Genomic DNA, 13,093 nt, shown 5'->3' on the forward strand with positions numbered 1-13,093 from the left:
CTCAGCTCGTAATTTCATGTTCCAAAAGCTCAGCTGCTCAGTTACCGTTTCCAAGAAGCAGCCGTCTGTTGCGTCGGATGACTTGGTTCAATCCCTTCTCCAGTTTCTCCGTCTCGCGACGAGCAGCCGCAAGGGCGCCCTCGGCATCCTCAACGCTCATAAGGGGCATGCCACTAACGCCCATGCCAAAGTTCTTGCCACGCTCCTCGCTCGACATGCCGGCCGAGCTAAAGTCCTGCATCGCACGGGCTCCATCAGGTGGCGTGTAGATACCAACGCCAGCAGCAGCATCAGGCCCGTAGAAGTAGGGCGCCAGAGAGTTAAGGCTCGCAGCAGCCGCGTCCTTGGTAGGAGATGCCCCCTTAGGGAATCCCATGTTGGTGGCCCCCAGGTTGAGGCGAGGGAGGACGTACTGGTTGATGTAGCTGAGCGCATCCTCACGTTGAAGCTTCCCAATAGGATCCTGCGACTGAGGTTGGGCGGTGGCAGGGAAAATGTTTGGTCGACCGTTAGGAACGGCTCGGCCCTTGATCAGAGAAAAGGCACCGCTTCCTGGCTGATGTCGAGGAGCGATGAAAGCTCCTGGGTTCTCTGCCGTAGCCGCGATAGCAGCCTGGAGCTCAAGGAAAGCATCCTCCTCTTCAGGGGTAAGACCACGAATGCAGTCTCCGTTGGGGGTGATGAGCATCCGGCTGCCGTCCACGTGGAACTGCTTGCGGACAGGCTTTCCAGCGCGCAGAGCTGCCAGATCTTCATCCTGAATCTCACCGCACTTGCAAGAGCAGTCCTTGCAATGGCCAGCCTTATTGGCGTTGCTGTTGGCAGAGTTGGGGTCAGTGCGGGATGAGCTGCCTGAGATAGGCTTGAGTAGGTGCAACTTGTCGATGCTCGAGGACCACAAGGCGTTCTTAATCTCGGTAAACACAGAAGAGGGACCCGGCTGTGGCTTCTCTGGCACTTCAGGGGTCTCAGGCTCGGTCGCAGCAGGCTCCTGGGGAGGTGACTGCGGCGTAGGAGCCACCTCTGGCTCAACCTCCTTTGTCTTGCCTTTGCTCTTAGCAGCCTTCTTCTGGGCAGCCTTGCTCTTGACGGGTTTCTCTTCTATCTCCTTCTCCTTGGGTTGCTCTGGCACAGCAGGCTCTGCAGGAGTGGGCTCAGCCTTGGTTGGGTCCTGGACAGGTGTCGCAGGACGAGGCTGGGGTGCCTTGGCAGGCTTCTCCTTCTTTTGCTTCTTCTTTCGCCCAAGGACCGGTGCATGCTCCTCTGGCTCTTTCGGGACTTCAGCAATCAGCTTAGTCTCCTGCTTCAAGGCATCTTTGCGCTGCTTTCGTTGCTGGCTCTTGGTCGTTGTTCTCACCGCCGCAGATCCAATCCTGCTTGGAGGTGGAGAGCTTGCGCGTGAATGAGTCACAGAGGCCGAAATCACCGAGGCGGTGTCACTAACCATCTCGCTGGCTGGTGTTTCGGGCCTGTAAGAAGCCGAGATGACTCTAGATGTCGCCGACAATGCGACCGAGGCCATCGTCAAGGCAGGGGAAGCTGGCGGGGGCGCCTCTACTCTTTGTGTAGGAACGACACGCAACGTCTTGGGCGCAGTGCGAGTAATAGGGGATGAAATACCGGCGGCGGAAGGGGTAGGGAGAGGTGGGAAAGCAGCAGAGAGCTCTGTCGTTGACTTCTCAGTTGTTGCCGATGACTCTCCAGTCTTGGAGGGCGAACCTCCTGCGGCCCGGGTATCAATGGAAACAGGCTTCTTCTCGGCCGTTGTGGTCATCGCCGGCTTCACATCCTGACTCTTGGTCTCCAGGCTGGGCCCGGCCTTTGCCAGAAGCTTGTCGACAATCTTCTCTGCTTGTTTCTTAGCCTTGGGGGTTGCTTTTGGTGTCGGTGTGCTAGGCCGGTCCTTGTTCTTCAGTGCATCCAAAGCCGGGAAGTCCTCGTCTTGCAAGGCGGTTCCCTTTATCTGCTTAGTTTGCGACTGTGCCGTGATCTCCTTTGACAAGCCACTCTCGGCCGCAAGAGACTTAAGGTTCTTCTTGGCTTCCGAGATTGGCGTGACTGGCTTTCGGGGCGAGTGTTCCGGAGTCAAAGCACCCTGTGGGAATCCTGGAGGTGGAACCTTGGGCAGCGCAGGGACAACATGGTGAAGTCTCGAGGAGCCAGGGGTGGACGGCAGTCTAGGGATGTTCGTAGGTAGACCTGGCGGAAGGGCTAGGCCTGGGGGTACTGAACGGCGTCCATCTAAATCCGCAATGGGATCATCGGCGACCAGCGCATCAACCGAATTCCTGGCCTCGTCGAGAGAGGGTAGCTCGTCATCTGTTCAAACGACTGTTAGCATGACGCCCAACTAATCGCTCGAGATGAACCAAGAAAACAAGACACCAAGACTACGACACCACAGCTTCTTATGTACAGGATATTAGGGGAGCAAGATTCATGCTACGGCATCCACCATCGTCTTCCACGGGGGGACAACGAGTATAAAGGGCAGCTTGGAGAGAATAGAGGGTATATGCTATTTCTGACCAAAGGTAACCGCCAAACCTAGGCGGGCGGATTCGACATTGTTAACATACATAAGGGCTTGTGGAAGACGATGATGGCTTGCCTGACCTGAACCCTCATGCGCGCGTGGTCGTTGATGGACCTGCTGAAAAACTCGGAGGGGAGAGACCCCATGGGTTGCTCTCGATGTGTCCTCCTTTTCCCCCAAAGAACGAAGATGACGCCTGATGCAAAGCTGGCCTTCTGCGCAGCGTTGATCTCGCAAAATGCCTGCTGAATCAAAATGCGCTTGTGACTGACTTGTGTCCCCCCCGAGGAAGATGAAAGGCAACCTTTTGGCCTCATCCCTGAAATGCCCAAGAACGCCTCCCCTGTACATGAAGAAAAAGAGCCAGAAACAATAAGACGTGGCCCGTCACCCAGCCTCCCTGAATCGTGATGGCTCCAAAAAGCAAACAATAACATTACCACCTCGTGAAGCCGGCGTTATACATCATGTTGTACCCACCTTGACTCTGACCACCAAACAAGCCCTGTCCAACTCCGGCGTTGCCCTGAGACTGGTGCTGCATTCGCGCCTGCAGGATACTCGGGTCTGCAAGATCTACTAAACCACTCCCCCCAGAGGAGGAAGTGTTAGCATGTCTGTGCTTCTTCCCCTTCTTCTTCTGCTTGGAACCCATGTCTTGGAATGCTCCGGGCTGGTTACCGTAGAGCGACGCCGGATGGCCGGAAGCAGGAGCTGGGGTGGAGGTAGAGGATGGTGGGTACTGGTTTGAAAAAGAAGAGATCAGGTACTCACGCTTTCCCGCATCATGGGCCTGGTTATTGCCTGCCCCCCTGCGGTTGATCAAACTTTGAAGAAGCTCAGTCGAGTTGTCCTTGGGTGCACCTCCAAATCCACCACCAAACTGGCCAAACATGCTAGGAGGGGTGCCAGTTGACTTGAGGCCAGGGGGGGGTCCTGGCATCGAGGTGCCATAGAACTGGTTGTTGCTCTGGGATTGGAACGAGCTGGGCATCATGGACGACTGCTGAGCCATGATGCGCGGGTTGGCAGCAAGCTTGACATTGGTAGCCGAGCTCGCATTGTCGTTGGCAAAGCTGAACCGGGAAGATTGGCGGTTGTGGCCTTGTCCCTGGAAGGTGCTGCCTTGTCCTTGGTTCGAGATGCCAGGAGGGACATCGTTGAATCCGCTCTGGGATCGGAGGAAGAGTTGCTGAGGTGTCATGGACCGCGAGCCTGGGTTGCCTGAACTTTGGTTAAAATTAGGTCCAGTCAGGGCAGGTCCAAATATACCATCGGTCGTGCTTCGTTGGATAGGAGGCTGAGTGCTGGGTCGACGATCAAAGCCTCGGCTGTCACCAGTTGTGTCGCGATCCTCCGGTTCACCTCCAAGGGCCAAGCTTCCACCTGTCTCCGGTTCTCCCTCTGAAGGCTCGCGAGCCTCGGCGGCCTCCTCCTGCTCACCGCTTAAACGGGAGTCTTCCTCCTCGCGCATAGCCTTGCGCTTTTCACCACCACGGACGTCGAACAAGGGTGGGCCGAGATCGTCTGAATCGGGGTCAATCACACGAGGAAGAGAGCAGCCCTGCAGCGCCTTCAAAAGAGCCTTGAGAGAGCTCTCGGGGAGTCCTTTGGTTTCTTTGATTGGCTCAGGCGTAGGCTCTGGCTCCTTCGGTTTGTTGGCTGTCGATGGGCCAGCTTCCGGCTCCTGGGTATCCTCCACTGCCTCCTCCGGAACGGCCTCTGCGGTGACGGGCAACGACATCGAAACGGCAGGGCTGGACGCAGCACCACTAGTAGCGTGACTACCCCTACGGCTTCGCTGAGGATTCCGCGCCCAGTTGGCAGATGACGGGAGTGCCGATCCATCGACGCCATTCTCCGACCCTTCCTTACTAACAGAGCGAGTCATGGGATGGGATACGACGGGTGGCGGCGTGGGTTGAGGGGCCTGCTGTCGAGAGGCAGACCGCGAGGACCCACCGCCAGGTAAAGGCCGCTGAGTGTGGATGCTGTTCATGGACGACAGGTCTTGTCTCGAATAGCTATCCTCCTCATCACCTTGTTCGTGCAAGAACATGCATCCAGGGTTGCCGCATTTCTCGTTCTTGAGCCAAGCGGAGCAGTATTTGGTCGTGCCATGCTGGGCCTTGAGAATCCGGTCACCATTCTGGGAACCGTGGACGGCCTGGATGCAACGTGTCGCTTCTTCGGGGCGCTCAAACGTCACGTAAATGCCGAGCGACTGGTGTTGGCCATCCGAGCTCTTCCGGTTACTAATCGAAATCTTCTGGATGTTGCCGTACTGGCCGAAGAATTCGGGCTTTCGCAACGTCTTGAGTAGTTCGTCTTCGCGCACGGTGGGGGCGAGGCCTGTGATATAGACCAAGTTCTTCTGCACGACGCGCACTCCGATGAGATTCTTACGGTTCTCCTTCTCGGCCTCGCGTTTCTGTACTTCCTTTTGTCGTTGCTCTTGGGCTCGCTTCTTTTGGTTCTTTTGTATGTTGGCACGGAACTCGGCGACTCTGTAATCACTCGTCAGCGTGGCGAGACCCGAGCGGCGGGCGGCGACGTACTCTTCCTGCGTCACGACTTTCCACTGTATGGTCTTCTCGTCGTAAGGTCGTCGACATGCGGGACATAGCCCATTCATATTATTCTTGATGTTGTTGAAGCAGAACTGGCAGACCTGCGAATAAGGTTAGCCATGTGGCTACTTGACGAGGGACGATAGATGACGGGGAGGATTCGATCGCACCTGGTAGCCGCAAGGACATGGTCGAAAATTCCGATCGGAGAGATCAAACTCCTCGATACAAAGAGGGCTGTCAAGGGTGTCAGCTCAGGTACCCAACATTGCCCGAGGGCGCAGGGCCAGCGGTGCCAGCAGTCAAGCGCGCCCGGTGCACGCGTTGAAACTCACCAGGTATCCTCCTCCTCTTCTATGAAAGAATCTTGGGGCGCCATGGTGACAGTCTGAGATTAGGGGTGAAAGGTTGATGTGGGGAGGATTCAAAATACGATGCTGGAATTGTGAGGACGAGGAGAGGAACGATGTTCGGTATGCATCGAGGCTGCGGGAAGAGAAAGATCCAAAAGTGCTCTAAGCCAATCCCGGCCTAGTGGCGGTGGGAAATCACGTGAAAGGATCTCTGTCAGAACAGCAGGGAGTTTGGGGACGTGCAATAGCCGGCTACCTTCAGTCTCCCGGCAACCCCGCCTGGCATCGAGGTACCCGTATATGTCCGGCAGAACGCCGGAAAATTCACGTCAAGGCTCAGCCGCTAGGATTCTCGAGCCAATACTTGCAGCATCATTACCAACACCACAAGGCATTTCGTCTCGAGGACCTCTCCCATCGTCAATTGGCCTCGAACCGTCACATCACCGGCCATGGCGACCACGATCTCTCGAAGCAGGGCCCTGGCCTCAGCTCTGCGGCCCGCGAAGCCTTCCGTCCAGGCCTTTAACGACCAAGCAATCCGCTGCTTGTCCAGCTCGGCTCGTCAATATGTCGCAATGCCGAAGGAGTCGCCCAACATGCGAATGGCCCCCCGAGACCACATCGGCTCCCTCAAGGCGCCCATTGTCAACCCTGCCGACAAGTACCAGAGCAAGGCTGACAACATGCACCGATACGGTGCCTGGCTGATGGGTTGCCTGCCCAAGTACATCCAGCAGTTCTCTGTCTGGAAGGACGAGCTCACCATCTACATCTCGCCCTCGGGTGTTTATCCCGTCTTCAGCTTCCTGAAGTGTTGGTATCCCGTCAATTGATAACAGGGAATCCGCTAAAACCGTCCAGACAACACCGCTGCCGAGTTCACCCAGGTCAGCACCGTCACTGCCGCCGACTACCCCACGCGCGAGAACCGATTCGAGATTGTCTACAACCTTCTCTCGGTCCGCCACAACTCCCGCATCCGTGTCAAGACCTACGCCGACGAGGCTTCCCCCGTGCCCAGCATCACTGGCCTCTTTGACGGTGCCAACTGGTACGAGCGAGAGGTCTACGATCTTTACGGAGTCTTCTTTGCCGGCCATCCCGATCTCCGACGAATCATGACCGACTACGGTTTTGAGGGTCACCCTCTGCGCAAGGACTTCCCCTTGACTGGTTACACCGAGATCCGATACGACGAGGAGAAGAAGCGTATCGTGACCGAGCCCCTTGAGCTTACCCAAGCCTTCCGCAACTTTGAGGGTGGATCCAGCGCCTGGGAGCCTGTCGGAGCCGGACAGAACCGCACACCCGAGTCATTCAAGCTGCCAACACCCAAGCCGGAGGAGAAGAAGGAGGAGCCGAAGAAATAAAACGGGTATCCATATCCCAAGCTGTATAAGATGTCACTTGTTAGAAATATTACCTGGATTTGCATCAGACCACTCTTTTCTTGGTCCGCCAAGTGAAGTGTCCACCGTCGACCGTCCACCGACCCTCGACAAGAACTGACTTAGCGGGCAGGGTCCGGTATTAAACGACCGGGGACAAGATATGACCTCTTCGGTCCTCGCTAACAAAGCAGGCTAGAGGAATGTGCAAGTAGCGCATATGGGCCGAGGATTCCGCCACGCACCTGGGTGCGGGCAAGGCCATGATTGGTACTACATCGGGAGGCGATGCTGACAATCATGATGCAGTATTCGCAATTGCACGCGCCGAGTAGCACAACATGTCAGCTCCCATCATATTTGACTAGACGATTCTTCCGATGGATGGATTCATGTCGCGCTACCCCTCCCTGCACCTCCCGAGCTTAATGGTCTGGTCTACCGATACATATATCCACCCTTGCCACCCATCTTCCCTCATCTTCTTTCCCTCCATCCAGGAACACCGCATCTCCTTTCGGTTCGGGTGGACCCCCGATAACTCGATTCTACTTTTCAACTCACACTTCTTCACTTCACTTCTTTATTACCTTTAATCTCCTTTTTCCACAACCATGTCGGACAGCAGCGCCAACAGCAGTCCCATCAGCAGTCCCATCAAGACGAGACGATGCTCATCAACGGCATCCAGCGAGTCCTCACTCCGCGACCTAGAAACAGAATACCTAGCTCTCCGGGACGAGCACCTGAGCTACGAAGACGACGCTGAGTTTCACATCTTTATCGATGCGCTGGACCGTGTCGACACACTCGTCGCCGAGCACACTCCAAAGGCAGAGAGGAGAAAGTCGTTTGGCCGCATCTTGAGTGGGTTCAAGATGCGCAAAGACAAAGACAAGACGTCAGGATCGGCAGAAGAACCAGCTTGAAAGTGAGGTGTCATGAGAATTGTGGCGGTCCTATTCATCACGGGACATTGTATTCTGAGTTCACGGCCACATGCATGTACGAAGGGAAGAACCTAACTCTACTACCGGGACACGGAGTTTGGGGAATCCTAAGGAATGAGTTTGATGAGAGAACGAGAAGGCGCGTCAAAGAAACGCAGAGACACAAACAAAAAACAGGGAGAACATGCCGCCATCATGTTCAATTTCTTACTTTTAAACGGGTTTAGCTCTCGGGGCAGAGGCATACCGCTCGTTAGATTTGGCTGAGAAAGCCACAACTTTGCAACTATCGCAACAGAGCATTCCTCACATTACTGCATGTGGAAAACGATTTGCCTTCTTTCTCAACGACGTCAACGGCCCTCAGGAAAAGCCGGTGAGAAGCTGACGACAGCCATGACGAAATCGTTGTCCTGCAGTGGCTTCAGCCTCGTATTCGCTGCAGCACCACCACCAACCAGCTTCATTCAGGCCGCTTCTAGACGGGGACAAGGAGGACAGGATGGCAAAAAAAGAAACATACAACACCGGGCATTCGCCGGTCGTCACCGACCCGACTACTACTCCAGCGGTCGCCAGTTTGACTATGGGAGAGCGGACGGGATCCCGTATTCTCTAGCGCCTGTGGTCGTATGTGCCAGTTGCTCTGTCGAGTCGCCTCATATTCAGGGGCTGATGCTGATGCTGAGGATGGATGCATCCTTCGGAAGGATTGACGTGGGCTGACAAGCATGGCCAGTCAAGTAGAATAGGTAGACAGGTATGCGGTTGGGTAGCTATCCGCCTTGCCATGGCTTGGGGACCAAAGGCTGTCTGCAATAAAGCTTCGTATTATGTCTATCAGAACTCGCTGTCTCAAAGGATTCGACCCTGCCATTTTATCTCTATTAGTTCATATCCTACAGCTTCGTTCCTCATCCACTATTGCAGGCTGCTCATCATCAAGCACACTGCTCTATGAACCAGGCAGCCACGCAGCTCATGGTGGCTCCAACGTCCTCCATACCTCAAGCAGTGGCCTCCAGCAGAGATGAGCCTACCCCTCCATGAACCTGAGCCATCCATTGACATCGCTTCCTCGCAAAATATATACGCTTATCCCTCCCTTTGCTCCATCGATCAAGTAAATCCCAACCAAAAACACTTCTTGCAGACGCAATTCCGAGCGAGAACCCAAAGAAAATCAGAGAAGGAACACGAGATGGCTCATCCATGATTGTGCAGTCCGCGCCAGCCTCATCACCAACTCCCATCCCAAAAGACAGAATTGTGAATGCACCTTTGCAAGCCTGTGACGCCCTCGTGCGCTCATCTCCCAAAAACTCCATCATATGCTAAGTAGAGGACTGAAAACGCTACACACTGCCATCAGGCACTTGCCTCGATAGCCAGTGATGGTCAAAACAACAAAAGAATGACATATATAAAGGATGGAGTCTGCTGCCAAAGTCGTGCCCGACTACCCCGGCCGTCACCACATGTCCTCCCGCCTGTCATGCCGACGATCTCGATCGTCCCCTGTGTCGTGGTACTGGTAGTACTCCTTGACCCCCTGGCCATAACCATCGGATCCATCGTAGTCGTAGTCATCATGGTGGTCGTTGCCGTGCTCATCTTCGTAGATCTGAGCATCATCGACATAATCCACCTCTCCGTTACCAGAGTCAGCATATTGCACTGCCGCCTAGAAAGAGTCAGTATTGCTGGAAAGAGGCCGAGGTATTAAGTACTTACCCGGTGATAATCGAAGTTGTATTGGTCGATGGAATCCTGGGCATCTTGCTCTTCCTGCATCCTCTGCTGGGCCAGGTACTCCTCTTCTTGCTGTTTCCGCCGAGCTTCCTCTTCCAGCCGCTTCTGTTGGGGTGAAATCGGCACATTCATTTGAGGATGCATGGCTTGTACGATAGCCAAATAACTGTACATAAAGTTACTCAGCAGCACTTGGCTGAGGAGTGAGCGTCGGGGGTTGGCCAATTTGATGTGGGCCATTCGGTAGATCGCCCTCTCCTCGAGGAGAGGGAATCGAGTCCAATGGTAGTCCATATCAGGGACCAATGGCTTGTACACCGGCTCCTCGGGGACCTTGAGATGTTGGCTCTTCTTGGCATTCTTCTCTTTCTCTTTCTCCTCCTTCTTCTTGCTTCCACCAAAGAAAGAGGCGAAGAGGCCGTCCTTGTCCCTCTTTGAGTCGCTCCTGCGGTGGCTTTCCTTCTTGCGTTCCTCTTGCAGCTTACTTTCAACGTTGTCACGATCAAGAACCAGGCTCTCGCGGCCTTTTGACGAGTTCTTGTCGATAGAGGTCTGAATCACGTCCAGCCGCACGTTATCTTGACCCTTGTCACCAACTGACTTGGTCTTAGACTTTCTGCTCTCCTCCTTCTTCTTGTCCTTGTCATCGGTCCCGCTCTTGAACCATTTCCAGGCGCTTCCAGAGGACTTGGTGGAGCTAGAGTCATCATCTCGGTCCTTCTTTGACTTCTTTTCTGGTTTCCGTTCCTCCTGGGGTAATGTGGGAATAAATGTTAGGCTATCTGTCCGAGTCGCGCCGCCGCCAGGGAGAGGTGCAGGATTTGCCGCCAAGTTGTCGCTCAAGGATTGGCCTTGAGGGTATGAAGAGCGAGAAGTATACTGTGGTTGTGACGACTGTGGTACGGTCTGTCGACTCACAGACCGTCGGCTTGAGCGAGGAGACTCCTCCACAGGTGGTTCTGGTTCAGAGGCCCCTTTTGAAACAGCCTGAGAGCCCGTTTTCTGAGACGATGATCGCTTGGGGAAAGGCGAAGCCTCATCATGGTTTGATGTTTCAATAGTAGGCATATTCGAGGATGACCGAATAGGGAGCTGATCTTGAAACGTCTCACCAGTTGTTGCTGCAGCCTTATCTTCTGCGTCCTGCGTGGTCCCTTCATACGGATCGTAATCCCCCAGTGACTCTTGTGAGAACTTGTGTGTTCGCTTGATTGAGCGATTTGGACGCGAATGGTTGTCTGACAGGGGCTCTGACTGAACTCGTGTAAGACCAAGACCCTTAGGAGCATCCAAGGTAGACGAGAGCGATTCGGTGGATTGACTAGGCTGGTGCCGATGTCCAGCACGCCTAGCGAGGGGACCACCCGAACGTAAACTTCCACCCTTGCGGTATTGTGTGCGTGTCGATCTGCGAAGGCCCATTCCCGGGACCGCGGGCAAGATCGGCATGTCGTCTGCGCTACTCTCGGGGCCTGTTGGTGGAACTTGAGACTCTTGTGCAAGCTTCTGCACAGCCTTTGTGGGATCCTTGACGAGCTCTTCTAGGCTGAGCTCATGGCTATGACCGCGGGAACGTTTCCTCTCCAGCCGATCAGCGCCGTCGACGTACCCTCCGGAGTTGTCGATCTGACGTGATAGCATCGACTTTTTCCGCCTCAAGCCCCCAGATGTCGAGTCGGTCTGGCTTGTCTCGCTGTCGGCGGAGAGGAAGGAATCACCGGATCTTCGTCGTATCGAATGGACTCGGTTCTCGAGGAATGACTTGAATTCGGTCGGTGCGAGCTCAGGGTGCACTCTTGCTGGAACCCACAGCAGTCTCGAAGGGTCATTTTCGTCATCGTCTCCGGTCGGAGCGATGGCTGGCATAGCCATCAAGGACATGGGCGGTAAATCAGGATCCTTGTTGTTTCCAACGTCCATAGATAACCGTCTCAGGGCTTGCAGGTTGCTCAGTTCCTGAGCAATGTCATTCGGATTGTCGATATTGGTTAAGGAAAACTGAGAGTCGGCCTGAACATCGCGAAGCGACAGAGTTGGGGAGAGGGGCGATTTAGGCGATTGTTCAAACGAGTTGCTTCGTTGGGTCGGCGAAAGCGGTTGAGGTTTTTTGCCTGAGCCACCGTTAATGGACGTAGTGTCGAGAACGGGTGCATCGGCTTCGGGGCGCAGGAGTCCCCTTCGAGTGTCGACAGACAAAAGCTGATCCTCTGGGGGAGGTCGTGGAAGCTGCTCTTGGTAGGGCGATGGACCTCCGACGAAGCTCAGCGGTCGGCCGTCGCTCAGTGGTCGACCACCTTCGGATCCCGAGTCGTCTTCATCGCCGTAAAGGGTGCCGATAGCCTCGGTGACATGATGGCTTGGGTCGGAAATAGAGAGATGACCGCGTCTACGGGCAAAGCTGTCGCCAACATCGCCGCGGGGTCGAGATGAGGTCTGTAGACTTGGGATCAGCAAGGGTGGCGATGACAAAACCATGTGATGATGGGGACGAGCGATGAAAGGATCATGACAAGATCCGGTTGAGATGAGAGGTGTCGAGGGCCAGAATCAAGAGTTTTCACGGCACCGCAAGACTGGCGACTGGGAATGATGAGACGTACCATCATCGACGGCTGGGGGGGCCTCAACGGAGGCCTAGACACCCTCGATAGCCTCCGCGGTTTCCTGGCTTGGCTGTCAAGGCGATACTCAAGGCTTGTGCTGCGCTATCATGGGCGTACGAGCACCACGGTTCGGGCGGCGCAGGAGGACGTAGGGTCGGTATTGAGTCGAGGATAAGAGAGGTGCAGTCACCTCCTGAGTCGGTGTTCTCGCGAAGTCTGTTGTCGCATGGGAGGTGGCCAAGGGAGGAGCCGCTGGTCTGGACGCTGTCCGTCAAGGGTCCCTTGGCATCAAATGACGGGCTGCGAGAGTCGATGTGGGCGTCTTCGAAAGGGTCGTGATCGTCGGGGCGTCTTGGGGGAGATACGGCTACACTTGGAAATAGACAAAGGGTCGTTCAAGGGAGACAGTCGAGCCTAGTTCGTCGAGCACCCAAAGGCGAGATACTGTCGGATGGCCCTGGAAAGGGTAGTGTTCCGCAATCAAAGGACGCTTGACCAGGGCATGAGACGTGTCACGTGGCGCCTCCAGCGGTTGCCAGCGGGCTGTTCCACTGCATCACAGCGCTATCTGGCGCTAAAGCTGGCGTCCGTCGGGGCGGTACAGCGAGTTGGAGCTCTCTGGCAGTAATCAATAGACCAGCCGAGCGCCAGGTTCCTGGGCGGGCGCTCCAAGGTTCTTTTAGACCGAGAACTGGCTGTCAATATCCAGGATGGAGACAAGGTCCGTTAACTCCACTGCGGCAGATTTAAGGGCCATATAAGTTCCAAATGCGTATGGACATGGTCGCAGAGGCGGTGAATGACTTTGAAAGAGCAAGTCCTCTCTTTCTTCCTGACTTGATTGATCTCTGAGCACCGCCATGCGCGGCCATGTCACCACGGGCTCAAATGAAAGAACCCTGAAAAAGGGTCCAAGCTGCTTGATTAGGCCGCAGCTC

General features: G+C 55.2%; 4 protein-coding genes and 1 non-coding gene across 5 annotated transcripts; 2 read left to right on the top strand and 3 right to left on the bottom strand.

The window, feature by feature from the left end:
* Positions 1-37: 37 nt before the first annotated feature.
* Positions 38-5,485, bottom strand: LRP88_13190 (uncharacterized protein; the record flags this gene model as incomplete). Its single annotated transcript, XM_083249566.1, has 8 exons — positions 38-2,319; positions 2,530-2,650; positions 2,722-2,807; positions 3,017-3,250; positions 3,311-5,043; positions 5,095-5,177; positions 5,277-5,343; positions 5,442-5,485. 8 exons carry the CDS (start codon positions 5,483-5,485, stop codon positions 38-40), a joined length of 4,650 nt encoding a protein of 1,549 aa, XP_083093900.1.
* Positions 5,486-5,911: 426 nt separating this feature from the next.
* LRP88_13191 (complex I 30 kDa subunit family protein) lies at positions 5,912-6,832 on the top strand (the record flags this gene model as incomplete). The annotated part of the gene is made up of 3 exons (XM_083249567.1): positions 5,912-6,273; positions 6,324-6,339; positions 6,401-6,832. The coding sequence occupies 3 exons, from the start codon at positions 5,912-5,914 to the stop codon at positions 6,830-6,832; spliced, it is 810 nt and encodes a 269-aa protein (XP_083093901.1).
* Positions 6,833-7,464: 632 nt separating this feature from the next.
* On the top strand, positions 7,465-7,779 carry LRP88_13192 (uncharacterized protein; the record flags this gene model as incomplete). The annotated part of the gene is made up of 1 exon (XM_083249568.1): positions 7,465-7,779. The coding sequence occupies one exon, from the start codon at positions 7,465-7,467 to the stop codon at positions 7,777-7,779; it is 315 nt and encodes a 104-aa protein (XP_083093902.1).
* A 539-nt stretch (positions 7,780-8,318) lies between these two features.
* LRP88_13193 lies at positions 8,319-8,434 on the bottom strand. Its single transcript, XR_014475206.1, has one exon. It is a non-coding gene; the product is annotated as a 5S ribosomal RNA (ribosomal RNA).
* An 837-nt stretch (positions 8,435-9,271) lies between these two features.
* On the bottom strand, positions 9,272-12,158 carry LRP88_13194 (uncharacterized protein; the record flags this gene model as incomplete). The annotated part of the gene is made up of 3 exons (XM_083249569.1): positions 9,272-9,484; positions 9,535-11,985; positions 12,153-12,158. The coding sequence occupies 3 exons, from the start codon at positions 12,156-12,158 to the stop codon at positions 9,272-9,274; spliced, it is 2,670 nt and encodes an 889-aa protein (XP_083093903.1).
* Positions 12,159-13,093: the final 935 nt, after the last annotated feature.

The sequence above is a fragment of the Fusarium phalaenopsidis genome, assembly GCF_050370095.1.
Source record: "Fusarium phalaenopsidis strain FUZ10S chromosome Unknown contig_32332, whole genome shotgun sequence".
Lineage (NCBI taxonomy): Eukaryota > Fungi > Ascomycota > Sordariomycetes > Hypocreales > Nectriaceae > Fusarium > Fusarium phalaenopsidis.